The sequence below is a fragment of the Marmota monax genome, unplaced genomic scaffold (assembly GCF_021218885.2).
Source record: "Marmota monax isolate L192 unplaced genomic scaffold, Marmota_monax_Labrador192_F-V1.1 WCK01_AAM20220418_F8-fsc00114, whole genome shotgun sequence".
NCBI lineage: Eukaryota > Metazoa > Chordata > Mammalia > Rodentia > Sciuridae > Marmota > Marmota monax.
Genome location: NW_026694943.1, coordinates 5,576,557 through 5,594,856, shown reverse-complemented (window position 1 = coordinate 5,594,856; position 18,300 = coordinate 5,576,557). Strand labels below are relative to the sequence as shown.

General features: G+C 36.6%; 1 protein-coding gene across 4 annotated transcripts; it reads right to left on the bottom strand.

The window, feature by feature from the left end:
- Positions 1–8,544: 8,544 nt before the first annotated feature.
- Vip (vasoactive intestinal peptide) lies at positions 8,545–16,943 on the bottom strand. Of its 4 annotated transcripts, XM_058573606.1 has the most exons (8): positions 16,820–16,922; positions 16,677–16,733; positions 15,341–15,457; positions 13,401–13,523; positions 12,388–12,492; positions 11,909–12,040; positions 11,001–11,081; positions 8,545–9,368 (listed from the first exon to the last, which is right to left on the bottom strand). In XM_058573606.1, the coding sequence occupies exons 3-7, from the start codon at positions 15,445–15,447 to the stop codon at positions 11,036–11,038; spliced, it is 513 nt and encodes a 170-aa protein (XP_058429589.1). In that variant the 5' UTR covers positions 15,448–15,457; positions 16,677–16,733; positions 16,820–16,922; the 3' UTR covers positions 8,545–9,368; positions 11,001–11,035. The 4 variants fall into 4 exon arrangements, with proteins under 4 accessions (XP_058429589.1, XP_046283414.1, XP_058429590.1 ...); XM_046427458.2 differs by lacking the exon at positions 16,677–16,733 and having other exon boundaries at positions 16,820–16,943; XM_058573607.1 differs by lacking the exon at positions 16,677–16,733 and having other exon boundaries at positions 11,001–11,078; positions 16,820–16,943.
- Between the last annotated feature and the right edge of the window lie 1,357 nt (positions 16,944–18,300).

The following is an 18,300-nucleotide window of genomic DNA, read 5'->3' as shown; positions in this document are numbered from 1 at the left end:
TCTCTGTAATAATCACGGAGAGAAAGCTGTTAACAGTGGATTGTGACAAGACAGATGCCTTTAATGTGTCCTTTCCCTTTCTCCTTTCAAAACAATTGCAGCTGCTATTAGTTAACCAGAGAGGCCACTGTTTGAGTTTGGAACGCCAAATGCAATGATAGCCAGATAGATAATTGGGATATATTTTGCTAAAATCAGGATCTGCAAAAATTCGCAGCTCTAAAGTTCTTAGGAATTCATAGATATGATTTTTGAATTCTTACTCTCTATCTATGAGATATCTTGTAAGATAGATTCTATTTCTGAAGGCCAGAAACAGTACTATATTAATATTATTACAGTATATAGTAGTGTTTGTAGTTATGTAAACTATTTTTTTCCACATAAAAATTTATAGTAGGTAAGGTAAAATTTTGCTTTCTAGAATAGATAGACTTCACTTTAATTCTTTTCTATTTGTTGCTTTTAGATACACAAGACAATAGAGTATATTTCAACATATTATGCATACATGGAGTTCAACCCATTATAATTTTGATCCCATTCTTGTTGTTGAACATAGCGTTACACTGGTCATTTATTCAGATACGAGGAAAGTTATTCCAATTCATTCTACTGTCTTTCCTATTCCCATCCTCTCTCCTTTCCCTTCATTCCCCTTTGTCTAATTGAATGAACTTCTATACTTCCCCTTCCTGCCCTCCCTTGTTACAGGTAAGCATCCACATATCAGAGAGAACATTAGACCTTTTGGTTTGGGGAGACTGGCTTATTTCACTTCAAATGATCTTCTCTAGTTCCATCCATTTACTGGCAAATGCCTTAATTTCATTCTTCTTTACAGCTGAATAATACCCCACTGTGTATATGTATCATATTTTCTTTATTCATTCATCTGTTGAGGGACACGGAGGTTGATTCCATAGGTTGGGTATTGTGAATTGAGCTGCTATAAACACTGATGTGGCTGTGTCACTGTAGTATGCTGATTTTAAGTCCTTTGGGTATAAGCCGAGAAGTGGGATAACTGAGTCAAATGGTGGTTCCATTCCAAGTTTTCTGAGGAATCTCCATACTGGTTTCCAGAATATTTGCACCAATTTTCAGTCCCACTAACAATGTATGAGTGAACCTTTCCCCCCACATCCTCATCAACATTTATTGTTACTTGTATTCTTGATAATTGCCATTCTGACTGGAGTGAGATGGAATCATAGTGTAGTTTTAATTTGAATTTTTCTAATTGCTAGAGATACTGAACATTAGACCAGAGACCCTGAGCATACTAGTAGAAAAAATAGGCCCAACTCTCCATTGTACTGGTTCAGGAACAGACTTCCTCAATAAGACTCCTAAAGCAATAAAATCAAGACTCCAAAATCAATAAATGGGATGACATCAAAATAAAAAGCTCCTTCAGAGCAAGTGAAACAATACAGGACATGAACAAAGAGCCTCCAGAATGGGAGAAAGTGCACCTCAGATAAGAGTGTTAATCTCCAGGATATACAAAGAACTCAAAAACCTTAACACCAAAAAACCAAATAACCCAATCAAAAAGTGGGCAAAGGAACTGAGCAGACACTTCACAGAAGAAGAGATATGAATAGTCAAAAAATATATGAAAAAAATGTTCACTTTAATTCTTACAGAGATATTAGAGTACTGAACGTTTGGAATGCATCATCCCAGAAGGTACAAATATGAAAATAGTTAAAGATGTCTAGAAACACTTCAAGAAGTAACTTAACACATTAATAACTTATTTTCAAGGAAAATTTAATGCCTTTTATAAAAAAAATATAGTCCTAAATTGACAAATTCAACAAACTGATAGATATTCTGGGACAGTCAATGCAGTTTATAATTTGCACTCATTCATAAATTTTAAAAAACATGCCGTTGGATCCAATGAAAATTGTCATCAATGACAGGTAAATTTTTTTTCCTGCTAATTTTTTCTCCCTTGCTCCATTGTCTTTTTCTGAAACTTCCATTGATCAGATGCAAGATTTCTATTGATTAATTGTGACTTATTATCATCTCTAAGATGGTGTGCCTAATTTTAACATACTCTTAAATTTTATTTATTTGTTTGTTTAATTTTATTTCTTATGGTGCTAAGGATCAAACCCAGGGCCCCCGTACATACTAAGCATGTGCTTTACCACAGAGCTACAGCACAGCCCTATTAAATTTTAATTCAGGCAGTTCCTTTTATACGTCTAAGAGTTTTTTCTTCTCTGTTTCTGCCTTAGGTTCTTGCTCTATGTATGCAGTATTTTCTTTCTTCTCTCTGTGGTGTTATTTTTTTGTTTTCGTTTATCTTTGTCATCCATTTCATTTGTTTTAAACTCTGATCTTTTTTCAAGTTTCCCTCAAATCCCTGGAAATGGTGGCTTGTTGACTCATATTTCAGCATTGGTAATAGCACCTTCCACTACGAACTTAAGGTCTGTTGAATACAGTGTTAAAGAAAGAAAAGGGAGGAAAACAAAAGGAGCCATTATAAAGCCTGGCTGGGACCCTGGAACATGAATAAAGTTATCCGAAGGCAGGTGTCTTTCCAGACTGAGCAGGAGGGACCAGCTGTAACCGGAATGTAATGGAAGCAGGCTTTACCTCCTGCCTAGCTCCCACCCTGGTCATCCCCGGCCTCTCCAGGAAATTGTTCTCTTCTACCATTTTTTTAGAGAGTCACTCTCCAATTTTTTATCTCTCTGAGCCTCCAGGTGTGTCAACACTTTCCAGCAGAGATGGGGGGTCAACGATGTTGCATGTAAGCCTTCAATTTGAGCCTCTATGTTCAGGCCCTTCCACAGTCTTGCCCTCTCTTGCAGTGCTTCCAAGTTCTTGACAAGTTATAATCTTTAGTATTTGGGAAATACCAAATACCAATTTGTCAATCCAAATTGACAGGAATTCTCAGGAGTCTCCAAAATCGTTACTTGTTATGGAGTTTTCATAATACTTTGTGAGTTTTAAAATAATAATGAATAATTATTATAATAAAAGTGAAAAATTTGCTGTGATAAGATCATATTAAAAGTTGCAGAGACTTTCTCTAACCAAAACAATGTAATATAGCCAGGCATGATGGCCCACCCCTGGAATTCCAGTGATTCCAGTGACTGAGGCAGGAAAATGGCAAGTTCAAGGCCAGCCTCAGCAACTTACCGAGACCTGGTTTAAAAATAAATAATAAAAAAGACTGGGAAAGTTATCTCAGTGATAGAACACCCCAGGGTTCAATCCCCAGTAAAAAACAGCAACAATGTAAGTCCATGATTTTATAATAACATTTTTTATGCCAATATAACATACAAGAATGATTTCTTCCTGATAGATACTTGATAACGGGAAATGATTAAAAGAAGGAAACTGTACATCAGCATTTCCTGACCTTGCTCTTGACCTGACATCAGTGGTGTTAGGAACTGAATTGAGTTCCTCTAAAATACATAAACTGAAGTCTTAACATGTCCACAAAATGTGAGTTATTTGGAGATAAAGTCTTTTTAAAATTTTTTTTCTAATCTTTTTAAAAAATATTTTTAGTTGTAGGTGAACACAATACTTTTACTTTATTTATTTACTTTTCTGTGGTTCCGAGGATCAAACCCAGTGCCTCACATGTGCTAGGTAAGCACTCTACCCCTGAGCTACAACCCCAGCCCTAGAGGTAAGGTCTCTACATAGGTCATTAAGTTAGCGAGATCATTAAGGTGGGCTCTAACTCTACAACTGGTGTCCATATAAGAAAAGGAAATGACTGCAAGGATACATATAGAAGTAGGGCCAAGTAACAATGTGAGAAGACAATGGCCATCAACAAGCCCAGGCAGGAGGCCTCAGAAGAAACCATTCCTGTTGACACCTTGATCTCAGACTTGCCATCCCCAGAACTGTAAGAAATAAATCTGTTTTGTTTAAGCCACCCAGCTGGTGATACTTTGTTGTGACAACCGTAGCAAACTAATAGAAATGGATCCCTTCAAAGGAGTGGTCTCTCTAGATTGATCATTAAATTTAAAATTTTACATTCCTGATTTTGGAACTGATTTTTCTTGGGATTTAGGGCTTATTAAAGTATAAATTTCAGATCATCTGTTGTAGATTGGCCAGATTAGTTCAAAGCTCACCTTCCCATGGCAGTTTCCTGACTCCACTTTTCAACGCCCTGTCTTCCAGAATGTATTAGGCTCTCCTGACTGCTCATGGATCTTTTTTCTTATCTTTGCTATCTGGGATAATATTTCTTTATTCTCTCCTTTAAGTTAATGATATTTAGGAGGAAGAAGAGACACATTCATGGGTTGCTTACCATTTTTAACCTAAAAAGCTCTTAGAATGTTGTGTTTTTGTTTTGGTAGATTTTGTTTTTCTACTGAAGCCAAAGGAAGAAATAAAATATTCTTTTCAGAACTCTAAAAATTATTTCTAACATAACTTTAGTGTCACTTTGAACTCAAATGCACAAGAACATGGCTTTTTATTCTATAGTGGACATTAATTTGTACCTTAGGTACCACTTTGATCCAATCAGGTTTAGAATTTTAAAGATATTTTTATTAGTGCCTTATACTTAATACATAACATTGGGGTTCATTTTGACATAATCGTACATGTGTAAAATGTCATTTGCTCCATTTCATTTCAGTCCCCAGTACTTCCTCTTCCTCTTCTCTCTTCCCTCCCCCTGTTTCCCTTCCTCTATTCTATTGATTTTCCTTCTATTGGGTATAGCAACTTTTGATCAAGGGGTTATAACAATTTTTAATACCAGCGATCCAAGGAGGATCTTTGCCCAGGATATTGTTATAAATGAAGAGGACACTAGGAAGATATCAGTACAGTTCTAGAGGGATTACAACATCTATGATTGCACCAAGAACCTTGTAGGGGTTGAGATGATGTCACCCACGAGTGTATGGGATAAGATACCACTGGGTTTATCCATGATACCAAATTTCCCAACGATCAGGAGGTTCAAAAATTGACATGGGTGTGGTTGAGATGCAAATAACTTCAATGTGGGCGTGGATAAGGATGATGTTGAGGAACTCCTAGAGGTGGCATCTCAGGAACTGATTAATGAGGAGCTTTGGAACAGGAATACATAGCTGAAGAAAAGAAAAGGAAACTGCGGGAAGAATAAGAAAAAGAAGACAGCAGTGGAGACAGACGAGGAGGTGGAGGAGGAGGAGCAGCCTCTTCAGAAAATTCACAGAAAAGTGTTTAGAGCAAGCTTCTGTAGATCCCAATAAGTTATTTTAAGTCTTGGAAAACACAGCCCCAACACTAAAATGTTTTCATTAATAGAAGGAATGTTCATGGTGCATTACCTGATTACAAGCAATTGATAAGTTGGAAAAAAGATCCATACCAAGAAAACCACTAGGGCTTTATTTCTGAAGTGAGTGATGCTACTTGTCCAAGAACCTCAGGCAGACTCCTCAGGAGGTGTCCCAGAAGAAAGCATGGTTAATATAGGGGATGACAGCTGTGTGTGTCCTTGCCCCGGAGACCGTTCAGTGGGACAATTTGTGGGGATAGAAAGCAGACAGTGAGAATCCTGACCCCGTGTGGGCTTGGGCTAGTATGTGTGTTCATGTCTTAGTTTTTAACCGAAGAGTTTAAAAAGAAGAAATAAATAAATAGAAAATGATTATAGTGAAGGATACAAAGGAAGAAAGTATCTTGTATGGCTATATAATACTCATGTTTTAAGCTAAGTGTCATTATAAGAGTCCAGATGTTTAAAAATTGTAAAATGTTCATAAGGTAAAATATTACAGTAAGATAAGTTTACTATTAAATAAAAATAGTTTTGTTGTTTTTTTTTTAATTTAGTGCTTGCTAAAGGTATGGTGTCTATGACTCCATAGCAGTGTGATGCCCTAGGCCTTGGCAACCACTCACCAGTCTCCCAGCTCTGCGAGCTCCATTTGTGGTAAATGATCTAGATATGGGTTTCACTTTTTAAACCTTTTCACTGCACTTTCTATACCTTCTCCATGTTTAGATGCACAACCCCACTCCTGTTACGGTGGACTCCAGCACTGAGCGCAGTACCATGGTGTAAGGGTTGGTGGCCTGGGAACAATGAGCTGTGCGGCCACACCGTGCAGGTCCAAGTGCACTTTGTGATGTGATCTTTACACTAGACAAAGCCACTGGACGACACATGTCTCAGAGAGCTTCCCAGCGTCATGTACACATGCCTGAAAAATTCCACTTCACACCTGACTCCATGAGTTCCTCTTCCTCGCAATCCTGCGTCTGTCGTCTAGGACAACACACTCTCCCATTTCCTCCTCTTTACGTGTCTCCCCTTTTACTCCTTTCTTACTTCACTTGTTCCCCTGAATGTTGGAGTGTCCCCATAGTATGAGTTGAATCGTGCACCCTCACAAATTCTCATGTGGAAGTCCTAAAGTCCAGAAACTCAGAATGTGACCTCATGAGTGATAAGATTTTTAATTAAGGGTAATCAAGTTAAAATAAAGTCATTGGGTGGTTCTGATCCAGTATAACTGGGTCCTTATGAAAAGAAGAAATTTTGGGAAAAGCACACAGACAGGAAGAACGCCACCTGAAGATCAAGGTAGAGGTCAAGGTAGTGCTTTTACAAACCACCCATTGCCAGCAAGCCTCCTGATGCCAAAGGAGATACACGGATCAATTCTTCCTCATGACCTGAAGAAGGAATGAGCCCTAGGGGCACATGGATCTTGAACTTCTAACCTTCAAAACTATGAGACAATACACTTCCGTGTTTAAGCTACCCAGTTAGTGGAACTTTGTTTCAGCAGCCCTAGATAGTGTCTTTAGAGTCTTCCTGCCTTCCTTTTTCCCCTTCCTTTCTCCTTCTTCTTTTTCTGTGGTTATTCCCTTGGTGATCTCATCTGCTCTTGTGTTTTTTTAAATTCCATTTATATTCTGGAGTCTTCTCACTGTCTATCTCCCCAGAACTCATGTGTATCTCCAACTTTCTTCTTAACTTCAGCTTTAACATGCCCCAAACTTAATTCCTCATTTTTTTCCTACAACGGACTCCTCCCAGTTCTCTCCATCTTACTTAATAGCAGCTCTGACCCTCACGTTTGCCTGGGTGCTGTACCTAGAGATCTTTCTTGACATTTCTCCTTCATATCTCCACTCTGTCAGCCAACACTTGATTCTACTCTCGAGACATGTTCAGAATCCACTCCCCCTACCTCCATCTCTTCTCTGGTAGCCACCATCACTGTAGCAGTTGCCTCCTGATTTCTCTCCCTACTTCTGTTCTTATTGTCCTTTTATCCATTCCCAATATAGCATCCAGAATGACACTGTACAAATGCAGTTCTCACACCTCTGTCCAAACTCTGCAATGTCTCCTCATCTCACTTCTCAAGTCCCTGTAGCGGCCTGTGAGGCTCCTCGGTGTCCTGGCTGTACAGGTTCACAGGACTCTTTTCTCATTTGCACTTGCTATTCCCTCTCCCAGAACCCTTCCCAGATACTGTCACAGTCCAAAATGGTCACTTAAGAAGTAGTTCTTGAAGAAATAGGGATTAAATTGAAAGGATACCTATTACTAAGATAAAATTAAAGCTTTGTACCTTCACATTCAAATATTGCCCCATTTGATCTTGGTAAGCTCTACAGCCTTCACCTATAAGTTTGCTCTCACAGCAGTGCTTTCTGCAGAAAAGCCACTTAACGAACAGTTAATAATTTGAAGGATCAAGTGAGACCAAAAGATAACAGTCAGTCCAATTCATTTTTAGCTTGTCTAAACTGCTCTGCCATTGCTGGTCATTCTAGAATAGTCCCTCCTTATGTGGTCAGTTGTTCTAATGGTAGTGAAAGAAAATGAAAGTGTGTTGCCCTGTGGTGATGATGCACCTCATCCATGGCTACTCTGACTCTCACTTTCTTTTCCACTTCTGGTGATAACTTAAGCATTTTTAAAAAAAGTGTCCACATACATCCATTCTTCCACTATTTTATATTAATGGTCCTCAATCTTTAGTTGGGTGTATGACTTCCCTCCTGAACAAAAGCAGAAAAAAACATCATATTTCCCAACCTCTCTTGCAAATGTCTGTGGCCATAAGACTATGTTCCAGCCCAGGGGATACTGGTGTGATATATCAGGTCAAAGGATGCTGGCGTGAACTTTTTGCTCCCTTTCCCCATGCCCCATCCTCCACCATGCTGCACAGAATGAAGATAAAATGGCCGGAACTGTAGCCATGAATTTGCATCATGAGGAGAAACACTGCAACCTCAGAGATGAGGGATGAGCTGGAAAGGATTTAGATTACTCAGAGATTTGCAGAACAGAACCATCACACTCCTGACGTCTTCTTCTCGCTTGATGTGAGAGAGAAACTTCTTTGTTATTTATGTCACTGTTATTTTAGGACTCACACATTATTAAATGCAATCCTACCTCAAATCTCACAAAAACTATCTAGTGCCTGGAAACTCAGAGCTAAAATGAGTTATTGTTGGGTCATTTAAAAGAATCAGAATCAACACAAGTATCTGCAATGATAGTCAAAGATCTTTATTTCCTATATTTAATTTCTTACAATCGGCTTGGAAAAATAGTTGTGTCCTCAAATGTACTTTCACTGGAGGAAGCTGATATGACCAAACATTAATCTGACTGATTATGGAAAAAATATTTATTCCTAAAAAACAAACATTCTATTCAGTTTCCATTTTGCATTCACTTTACACAAGCATAAAGGGCAGGTCCAAAGTAGTAAGTCCTTGGCAGAGACACGGGTCCGAGGAAAGCCTTTGGCGATTAGTGATCCAGATTCGTGAGAGTTTTTTTCCCATGAGGAAGTTTTCTATCAATGTGGAAACGTGGTGAATTTTCTCAAAAATCTTTTTTGAAGAATTTCTTTTTCCTCTTTTCTGTTGGCATTCTCTTGGATATTTTGGGGGTTAACACAGCATTCTATCTGCTTAACATTCAATTTTAGACACACCGGTTATCTGCTCTATTCTTCTGAACAGCTAACTGCACTCTATAAATAAACACATCAATTTCCCTCTATTACCAGTCTTCCAGAGAATCTCATATAATTGTAATTAACCTAGTATCTACTTATCATTAAATATACTTTTGTTAGAAAGAATATACAGCATATGAAATTACAGGCCTTTCATGAGCTACAGACACATTTTATAACTCAAATAATATTTACAGTGTAAACATCACAGTTGTTACATCAGAAGAAAATGAACCACGACATTCACGACACTACACTTTATTTGGTTTCAATATTGAAGTTGTTTTCTTGAATTAGTTATGTAGAACTCAAAATGTAATTACTGTTGCCTATCATTTTCCTTCAGGAATTCTGAAAAAGAAAGAATTCACACTTGAAACACAAATGTATATTTTTGTTCATAGCATATTAGTTTCATTCACTTATCTGCCCATTTGTTGAGCATCTATTTCCCCTGGTCATAAGGACAAGTACCTTCCAGAAGACTGACTGTCACAGAGGAACTGCTTTCTTTCTAGACACGAATAGTCACACATTTGAACCTTTCACAAGTGGATAATGCGCAGGATTTCCTGTCCAAAGAATTTGTCCAAAGCCACCCTTCCATAAAGATATGAAGGAAGGATGTGATCTCACAAATGAACTCACAATTTTCAAAGGATAGAGGAATCTGCCTGTGTATTTTAGTGCCTGTCCTATTTCTTAATTTGATGGAGGTTTTACCTTGGAGATATTTTTTCAATGCCCTGAATGTGATTAGCTTTCATCTGTGAGCAAAGAACTTGTTGCACTTAAATGTCTAGATGTGATAAGCCATCCTTGCAGGTAAATCTGACACTACACCACTCTTAAGATAAAGGGGAGATCTACTTAGTGGACAAAAGTAATTGATCATGCAGGTGTCTTCAAGACACCCTGTCCACTTTTGTTGACTCTCTTGGAAACCTTCAATAACCACATCAGGAATGGACATGACTGTGACCTGCCTTTGGCCTGTGTGGGCTCCATTAATCTCTTGGACCTGGTCAGGGATTGGAATCCTGCCCACCTTCAGGTTTTACTAATAAAGTTTTATTGGAACACAGCCATTCCCATTCATTTTACATGTTATCTGTGATTGCTTTCATGCCACAACAACAAGGTTGAATAATTATAAGAGAAACAAGATAGCCCACAAAGCTGAAAACACTTACTTTGTAGGCCTTTGGAGAAAATTGCTAACTTTTAGTATGCTGATGACAAGAATTTATTAAAGCACTTGTCAAACATTGTAAATAGATTTGCAGGAGATGATGTAAATATCAATGTAACATAGTTTAGTAAATAAGTATGTCTTGTGCCCACTTTTATACAAAAGCAACTTTTATAACAAGCTCACCATTTCGAAAAAGAGAAAAAACTGTGCATGTTTTCTCTACTAAAAAAAATATTTTATAGTGAATATTATCAGGTTTTCATGACTAAACTCACTTTATAGGTCAAAATTTGACTTTTGCTATATGAAGTTTGCTGTGTTAGTGCCAGAGTGCCTTTGTGCTTTTATAACAATGAATTATGGTGATGGTTCCCTACACTTAAATTAAATGAAGAGCTAACAGACAATTATGGAATTAAATCTTAAATTAATAAGAGCAGCATGGTTTGGTTCTCAAAAATAAAGCTAGTTTTTCTCTTGAGTGAGAGTCAGGCTCCTTTGGTTTTTAACTCAACACAAGTGTAGGAATGAGGCCAAACAGAGAGGATAACCTCTCAGATGGCACACTGTCTGAACTGTCTGCTCACTGTGAACAGCCGCTTATGTGATCAGAGTCATTTGAAGCTGTTTTCTGGGGTGGGGTCCATTTCAAGTAGAGATCCTTAAATGAAGTCTCCTGTAAAACGATTATTTAACTCTAGAATTTTTTCCTCCTCAGTGACTCTTCCCTCCTTACATAATTAGATGGTGAAAATGAGAATACAGTGAGAATACACAGATGTACTCACCGCTTCTCATCAGCTGGACTCCAAGAGCTTTTTCATTACTTTGCTAGCTCTTCAGGAAAGTCAGGGGACCCTCCCTCACTGCTGCAGAACAGAAGAAGGAAATTGGGCCTGTTAGGGCTCTTGGAAGAGAATGATTCAAAAGAAATGATAATGACGTAATGACTGTTCTCTGTAAAGTGCACTAGGGCTAAACAATCATCTTTAAATTACTTCTTAACCTCAAAGTGTCTCAAATTATTCTTTCAGAATTACAATTTAGAGGGCAAAGAGAAAATATAATGTTATCTAATCTCACCCAAACAGGATTATCCTTAATACCATGCACACAAAAAAACATTTGGAATAAAAAGAGAGAACTCCACGCCCCCTGCGTTGTCCAATATCTACACACCAAAGAGGGATAGAGATTTTACAGAATTTAAATGTACAAAATGTCTGATGGTTAAATTTGATAAAGTAAGGATTTGAATATGAAGGGGGTCCATGCAGGAACAAATTGCTGCTTGTACTCTACATGTTTTAAAAGCCAATACTTTTGATAAAACCTGTTCACAGATTCAAACTAGCCATCATTTTTAACCCTGATGAAACAGTAGAATTGGCCAGGGGGCTCATAAAAAAATACTGATGTCCAAGTCTGTACCCCAGAGTCACTGATTTCCTGGCAATTGGTTTGGGATAAGGCCCAAACATCAGTACTTTAAAAAGTTTCCAGAGTAGTCTAACATCAACCAGAGTAGTCTAATATCAAGGTTGAGAATGATTACTTCATATAGGATGGATGGATGGATGGGTAGGCAGATAGATAGATAGATAGATCGATCGATCAATCAATCGATCTCTGCATGTAGCTTAGTTTTGTAAGTCATTTAAAATTTCTCATTTTAGCAAGTTCTCTTTTCCTTTACCTCCTCTTGCCATTCAGAATTGAGTTCAAGTATTTCTTTACAGCCATTTGTTTTCTAAGCCGGGTGTAGTTGTCGGTGAAGACTGCATCAGAGTGGCGTTTGATGGGCACAGGGTCTTCTGAGATTGTACTGCTAAGGAATGTGAGCAAGAGAATGTCAGAGTTTAATAATAAATGCCCCAAAGCATCGACATTCCAAATCACTTTTTATTGAGTCTCATCCAATTTGATTTCAAATTTGTAAATAAGTGTGCCATTTAAGAAAAATAAATGTGACTGGACTCAAAGAATATAAGAAAAAGGCTTATTCCTTCATCAATGGGCCCAGTATGTTTTACTCAAAAGTTTACATTATTTTTTAGACTAAATTAAACATTATCAAAGAGTTGTCAATTTTGAAGAACTTACTGAAAGTGAAAATATGATTGGCAGATTGAGTAATGATAACATGTTTGATGAAAAGGAATAAATTCCCTTTACCTAACCCGCTTCCCAATAAGGGATTCAAGGTATTTTTTGGCAGAAAGTTGACCCAAGAGCCTACTGTAGTCACTGGTGAACACTCCATCAGCATGTCTGGCATTTCTAAAACAAGGAGAAAAGGATAGTTACTAATGCATACATGTTTCTCTAGAATATTATTCTAGCTCATTAAATAACAAATTCATCAGCTTATTATAAAAGTTGCTATTAATGCTTAAGTCCAAAAGGAAGTGTTAAGAAAGGTATGTTCTAATCATTTGTATCCTGATGGGCAAATGTTGAGTTATATATGCAGCCCAAGGTTGAAAATTTTTAAAAATGAACTGTTTTAAAAGTAAATTTTTCCCTGGTAAAAGCTGTAAAATGAATGCCTTTCTAAGAAATACTTATGTGAAATATATATCATAATTTCTATATTATGATTTTTTCTGCTATTCCAAATAAAGACATATGCAATGGGAAAATATGTTGATTTTGGCAAAGTCACAGACATATCTTTTCATATTTCTTCTGCCAAAATATTTGGAAACAAAAGCTCTTGAGATAGGATTTTAGGGCTTATTGACCAACTTTTCCATGCAAACGAAAAACCTTTTATCCTTTGTCTTTGGTATGGAGCTACTTGATTTGTCCTGAAAGCTAGACAAGCAGTTCCATGAAGGAACAGCACTGTTAGGTGCCTTTTCCTTAGGTAGGATGAACCTCTGCCCTTAGCACCTGCTCCATCATGGAATCTGAAGTTGCTGTGGTTTTACCAGGACTGGTCCAATCTGTGATGTTGAAGCTAGGTACACAAGAGTGTGAAGAGTGATGTATTCATCCTAACTTGTTGCAGTCTTTCTACAGGAAAATCATGTTCAGCTGCTGGAGCTGCTCTAAATCAAGCTGAATGAGTGACACATGAAAACCTGTAGCATTATACAGACAGAGCTCCAAGGTAAGATAACTAGAACATTTATATTTCTTAAGTATATTTTCTATATAAAATAAAGCAATAAAAATGAAGTCACCTGGATACATCATAATAGGGTGTGTCATTTTCAGCTAAAGCATTCTGCAAGATGTCAGTGTCTGCTTTTAATGAAACTTGGTCTGGCTCATTTGCTCCTTCCAGTGGCATTCTGTCATCCAACCTGTTAGAGAAAAGCACACTAGAAGTGTTAAGACATTCCTTTCTCAGAAGGCAATGCTCATGGTCTTGCAACCATTTGAAATAAGAAACTAAAACTCTTGGGAAATATCATCGATTCACAATATAAGAATAGGATAATTTGACTTGATAATTTGACTTGGTTAATGAGAGTATGAACAGAAAATATTTTCATTATCTCACAAAATAAATGCCATTCAACTTTTCTAAGCTGGATATACCAAACATAAGTGCTGCTTAATTCAATCCTATCAGAGGATTAAGCAAAGTTCATTCCATCTTCTACTTCACTAAACCAAGTGTATCTTCACTTTGCAAAGCCAAGTTTAGGAGGTAGATATAATTCATATAAAACAGAAATTTGGAAACTCAATAACCAGTATTAAAACTATTAGGAACTTATGTATTTGATGATATTTAGCAACAATTGCCCCCAAATACCTCTAAAGATATGAGTATTCATTATTCTTCTCTCCCTGGGTCCCTTGGCTTTGCTTCAGAGATTTACCTTAGCGTGATATATTTCTCTGTACTGATCAAGTCCAAAGAATTTCTTCATTTATGAATCATCATTCAAATTCAAAGAATTTTGTGGGGTCTTCTGGTTTCTAACTTTATGTATTAACACAGCTTTAGTAAGGAATGTATGGTGCTGTACTGCAAGTCTAAGAATTGTGTTAACTATATACAGAACTTGACTATATTTGTGAGTGCATGCACATTTTTCACAATAGCACATTATTAAAATTGTATATGTGTGTACTTTTTATTATTAGGGTAAATCTCCAAGGAGAATGTTTGTTCCAGGGCAGTTTTGTCCCTTCTGCAGTTGAAGTAGCTGGTAGTCAGTAATAAATTGTCCTCTGTGGGTCTGAAGCCCAGCAATCATCCTTTGTGATCTAGCCACTCAGACAGAACCATCCTATTTCATCATCAGAGCAATGTAGGAGATAGCTTTAAACAAATTTAACAGAGAATACTAATGGCTGAAAGATAATTCACTTTATGGGGGGAAAGTACAACTGAAGCAAAAACTCAGGAATGAACAAATAAGCAAAGAAATCATTAATTGGCACTTAGATACGATTCCTGTAAACTGGAAGGAAATATCAGGTTAATGAAAGTTTAATTCACTATTTATTTTTTTAACATAAATCTATTTTATTTCAGGTACAGTTGTAAATGTGAGTAGTGGCATGCTTTATGAATTTGAAATAGGGAACACAGTTAAATTAAAGATTTTAGTTCAAACCAAGTACATTGTAGGGGAGTATACTTCAGGAGAACAATTCTCCTGTAATTTTTAATTTGACAAAGTTATTGGGCCTAGATACATTTCTGTGCAACACGATTTTACACATATTTCACTAATAAACCACTAATCTTATGGTTGTTTACTGATTGATCTTAGAAATGAACTACAATGAGGTTGACAACTAAACAACTATTTTTCCACCAGACAGTGAACTGAACTGAGGTGACAGAGCTTCTTCTCACTTATCTAACACTGGTTCTCAATGAAAGTCAAACCCCCTTCCCACCCGGTTTGGAAATGGGCTCCAGTCCATATGTAAAACTAGGCAATGATGCTCTCTCAGGCCCTGGAGGTGAACTCCAGGACTCAGAAGGACTGTGTTGACTTTATGTTGGCAAAGAACTTGCTCAACACAGCAATTAAAAGCTTTAAATAAATGACACATAATTTAAAATATGGCACCATCCAAAATAACATGTAGGAAGTTCCCATTTCAATAAAGGAACGTTTGACTATCTCAAATTAAAAGTGAACTTCTAAGTTACCTCAGAGCAGAAGATGGTCCAAAGAGAGGCCATGCAGAATTCTGTGAGAAGAGCACACTGGAGAGCGCCAGGAGCAGGAGGAGCTGGGGTTTGCTTCTGGCTTCCATCTCTGTGCCTCTGAAGAGAGAACCACACAAGCTTTCTGCATCACCCTGTCACCGCAAGGTAATTCTAAGGGTCTAGCGGTATTTCTGAAGGCTCTTGCTCGGTTATTTCATCTTCAAGAAAGAGTCAATCAGAAATATGATTGCCTTTTTTTTTAAAAAAATCCTCTTTTTTAAAAAAAAAATACCTTTATTATATTTTTTTTGTTTTTATGTGGTGCCAGGGATCAAACTCAGTGCCTCACGCATGCTAGGCAAGGGCTCTATCACTCAGCCACAACTCCAGCCCAATATGATTGCCTTTTAAATCAAGAAGATTTCTTTTCGCGACAGGTGTTTGAGTAAAAAACTAGGATCCTGTGTGTTTGCTTCCCAGGACTTGCCAGGCACTTAGTGGGCTGAAGTATATATTGAATGCCATGTTTCTATTGTGCTGGAAAAAAACCCTGGGGATAATATTTTTTAGTATCTTTTCTGATGAAGTAAAGAGCTTCAAGAAATTAAGTGATTTTTCTACGTTATGCTTTTCATATCTAACTTACAAAACTGGGGTGTCACCTCTTTAATAATACTTCTACCATGAAAATCATGTACACGTTTGTATATTTTTGTTTGCATATATAGTAATATAATGCATACATACCTATCAGTAAAAAAAAAAAAAAGATTTTATATATACATTTTTGTTCTCTTAATTGTAGATATCACTGTATACTTACTTCCTGGGATCTGGCTTTGAATAACTTAACTCAATTAAGAATTAAAAAATTAAGATCCTCCCAAATAATCGAACAGCATTTTGTCATTGAAATAAATTCAAATAAAATTAAAAATTAAAAACAAAACTTGTTTTTCTTGCATTTGATTCATACATTTTATTTCTAAATAGTTTCTAGATAAAAATTTAGGTTTCAATATTTCTTTCTCTTTCTGCCTGTAAAACTCACAGCACTTAAAATGAAGAGGAAAATAAATGTTTTCTAGGTTCACATAATCAACATGTAAAACAAAAAGAACAGCACCTTAAAAACAAGTTGAAAACTACAAAAAACAATTGTATTCACTGTACCTTTCAGTCAAATATCTGTACAGATGCAAACATAGCCTACTTGGATGCATTTTTTTCCAAAAACCATACTTGGTAAAGGAATAAACCAGGTAAATATTTTTTCAAACAAAAAGATTCTGATAATCAATTCACACAAGAAAAACTGAGATACCTCTATGCTTACCAGGTGACTTGAGAAACTTGTCTTTTTGCAGTTTCCAAGGAAGGGTACTGTAAAATTCTTTTCACGAGAGAAAACTTCAGTATAGCCTGAGAAAAGTTTCAAAGATAGGAAGAATAAAGGAGAAAGGTAAAGTGTGTACTTACCCAGCTGAACAGTGTATTCTGGGGAGCACTGGAGCTGTCTGAGGTGCTGAAGTCCTGGGTGCCCAGACAGGCTGCTTTAGCACTGGCTGGGGGCTAGCTGATACTGCCAGCTACTGCTCTGCACTCTGACCAGCATTCAAAGTTGGTCATTTTATAGGGCTTAGACTTAGGGCTGAGCAATCACAAAGCTCTTTGAAAGACGTCACAGTCGTGCTCCCACGGGCCTGAAGTTCTTATTCAATTGTCATTATGACTGATTTAAAGAAATTTATAGTGAGTAACTTCAAGACATAAGATAAAAAGAGGAAGCATATTTTTTAAGACCCAAAAGTATCAAGCATAATGTGAAATATTTTAGTCTTTAATTAGTTGGAATTAAGAGAGTGATTATAGCGTGATATCCAGGACCACTGAGGTTCCTCGAAAAACCAAGGACTTTATGTAGAAACAATGCAAAAAGCAAAACATCACTTATATTCTTCATGCTTCTGTTTAATTCTCTCTCTCTCTTTTTTTTTTTACAAAGCATCAATTTTTCTAATGCCTTTTTATACTATCCATGTAGGTCCTGATTTATTATTTCTTGAAATCTATCCTGATTTTAAAAGCAACCCAAAGTGATTTTTCACTTTTCTGTCATTATACTTCATTTATGTTGAAAGCAATCCTAGGGAAAAAGTCTCAGCAAGTTTCTATGATGGTATAATATGCACACCATCACACAAAGCAGTAGCAGTACTGCTATTTCACATTTTGTAAAATGTCATAACCCTTAGTACATTTTCACACATACTGCTTCAAATTATCCCCCCAAATTACTGACAACTGTAGACCCTCATGGAATTAAATATTCCTTCCTTTAAAAAAGTGATCCTCTTAATTTTCTAAGTCCTTATAATATGATGAATTATTTTACTTTCCACCCCTACTCTCACCACACATATCCATGTCAGTTTTTGAATATTTCTGACTCAATCACTTTACAGGTGGTTTAAGATAATTACTTAAATATATTTGTAGAGTCCTCTGATTAATACTTCATTTTTATTAGTGGGTTTTTTTTAACTCAAAGTAGTTTTCAAGTAGTATATTCAGTCAGAGTTTAACATCAAAATGTGGCAACATAAACGACTTCATGAATTAAAACATTAAAATGCTCTTTCCTTTTATTTTTAAAAACTATCTAGTGTGTATATTCTTACATTTTTATTTGTAGATTCCTCAAGGAAAGTGGCTCTAAAACCCTCTTTCTTTCTTTTATTTTAAGATTTTAGTATCTATTTGCTACATTCAAAGTCAGACTGATCCAGTAAAAAAATATCTTGCTATGCTTAATCATATTTCTAATTCACTTACAAGAAAAATTAAATGAATTAAATTTCAAAATGTCTGGAAATTTGTTTCTTAGTTGACAGCTCTGACTTAAGCCAGAGTTCCTGTGGCTTAATTCCAGGAAATCTTTTTTTAACTGATTATTACAA

Excerpts from the sequence above, each read along its gene's own strand:
- Vip (XM_046427458.2), bottom strand. The coding sequence starts at position 15,447 with ATGGAAGCCAGAAGCAAACCCCAGCTCCTCCTGCTCCTGGCGCTCTCC. Across the intron at positions 12,493-13,400 it reads CCCTATTATGATGTATCCAG|AAATGCCAGACATGCTGATG; the intron begins GTGACTTCATTT and ends TCCTTGTTTTAG. Across the intron at positions 11,082-11,908 it reads ATTCTGAATGGCAAGAGGAG|CAGTGAGGGAGGGTCCCCTG; the intron begins GTAAAGGAAAAG and ends TCTGTTCTGCAG.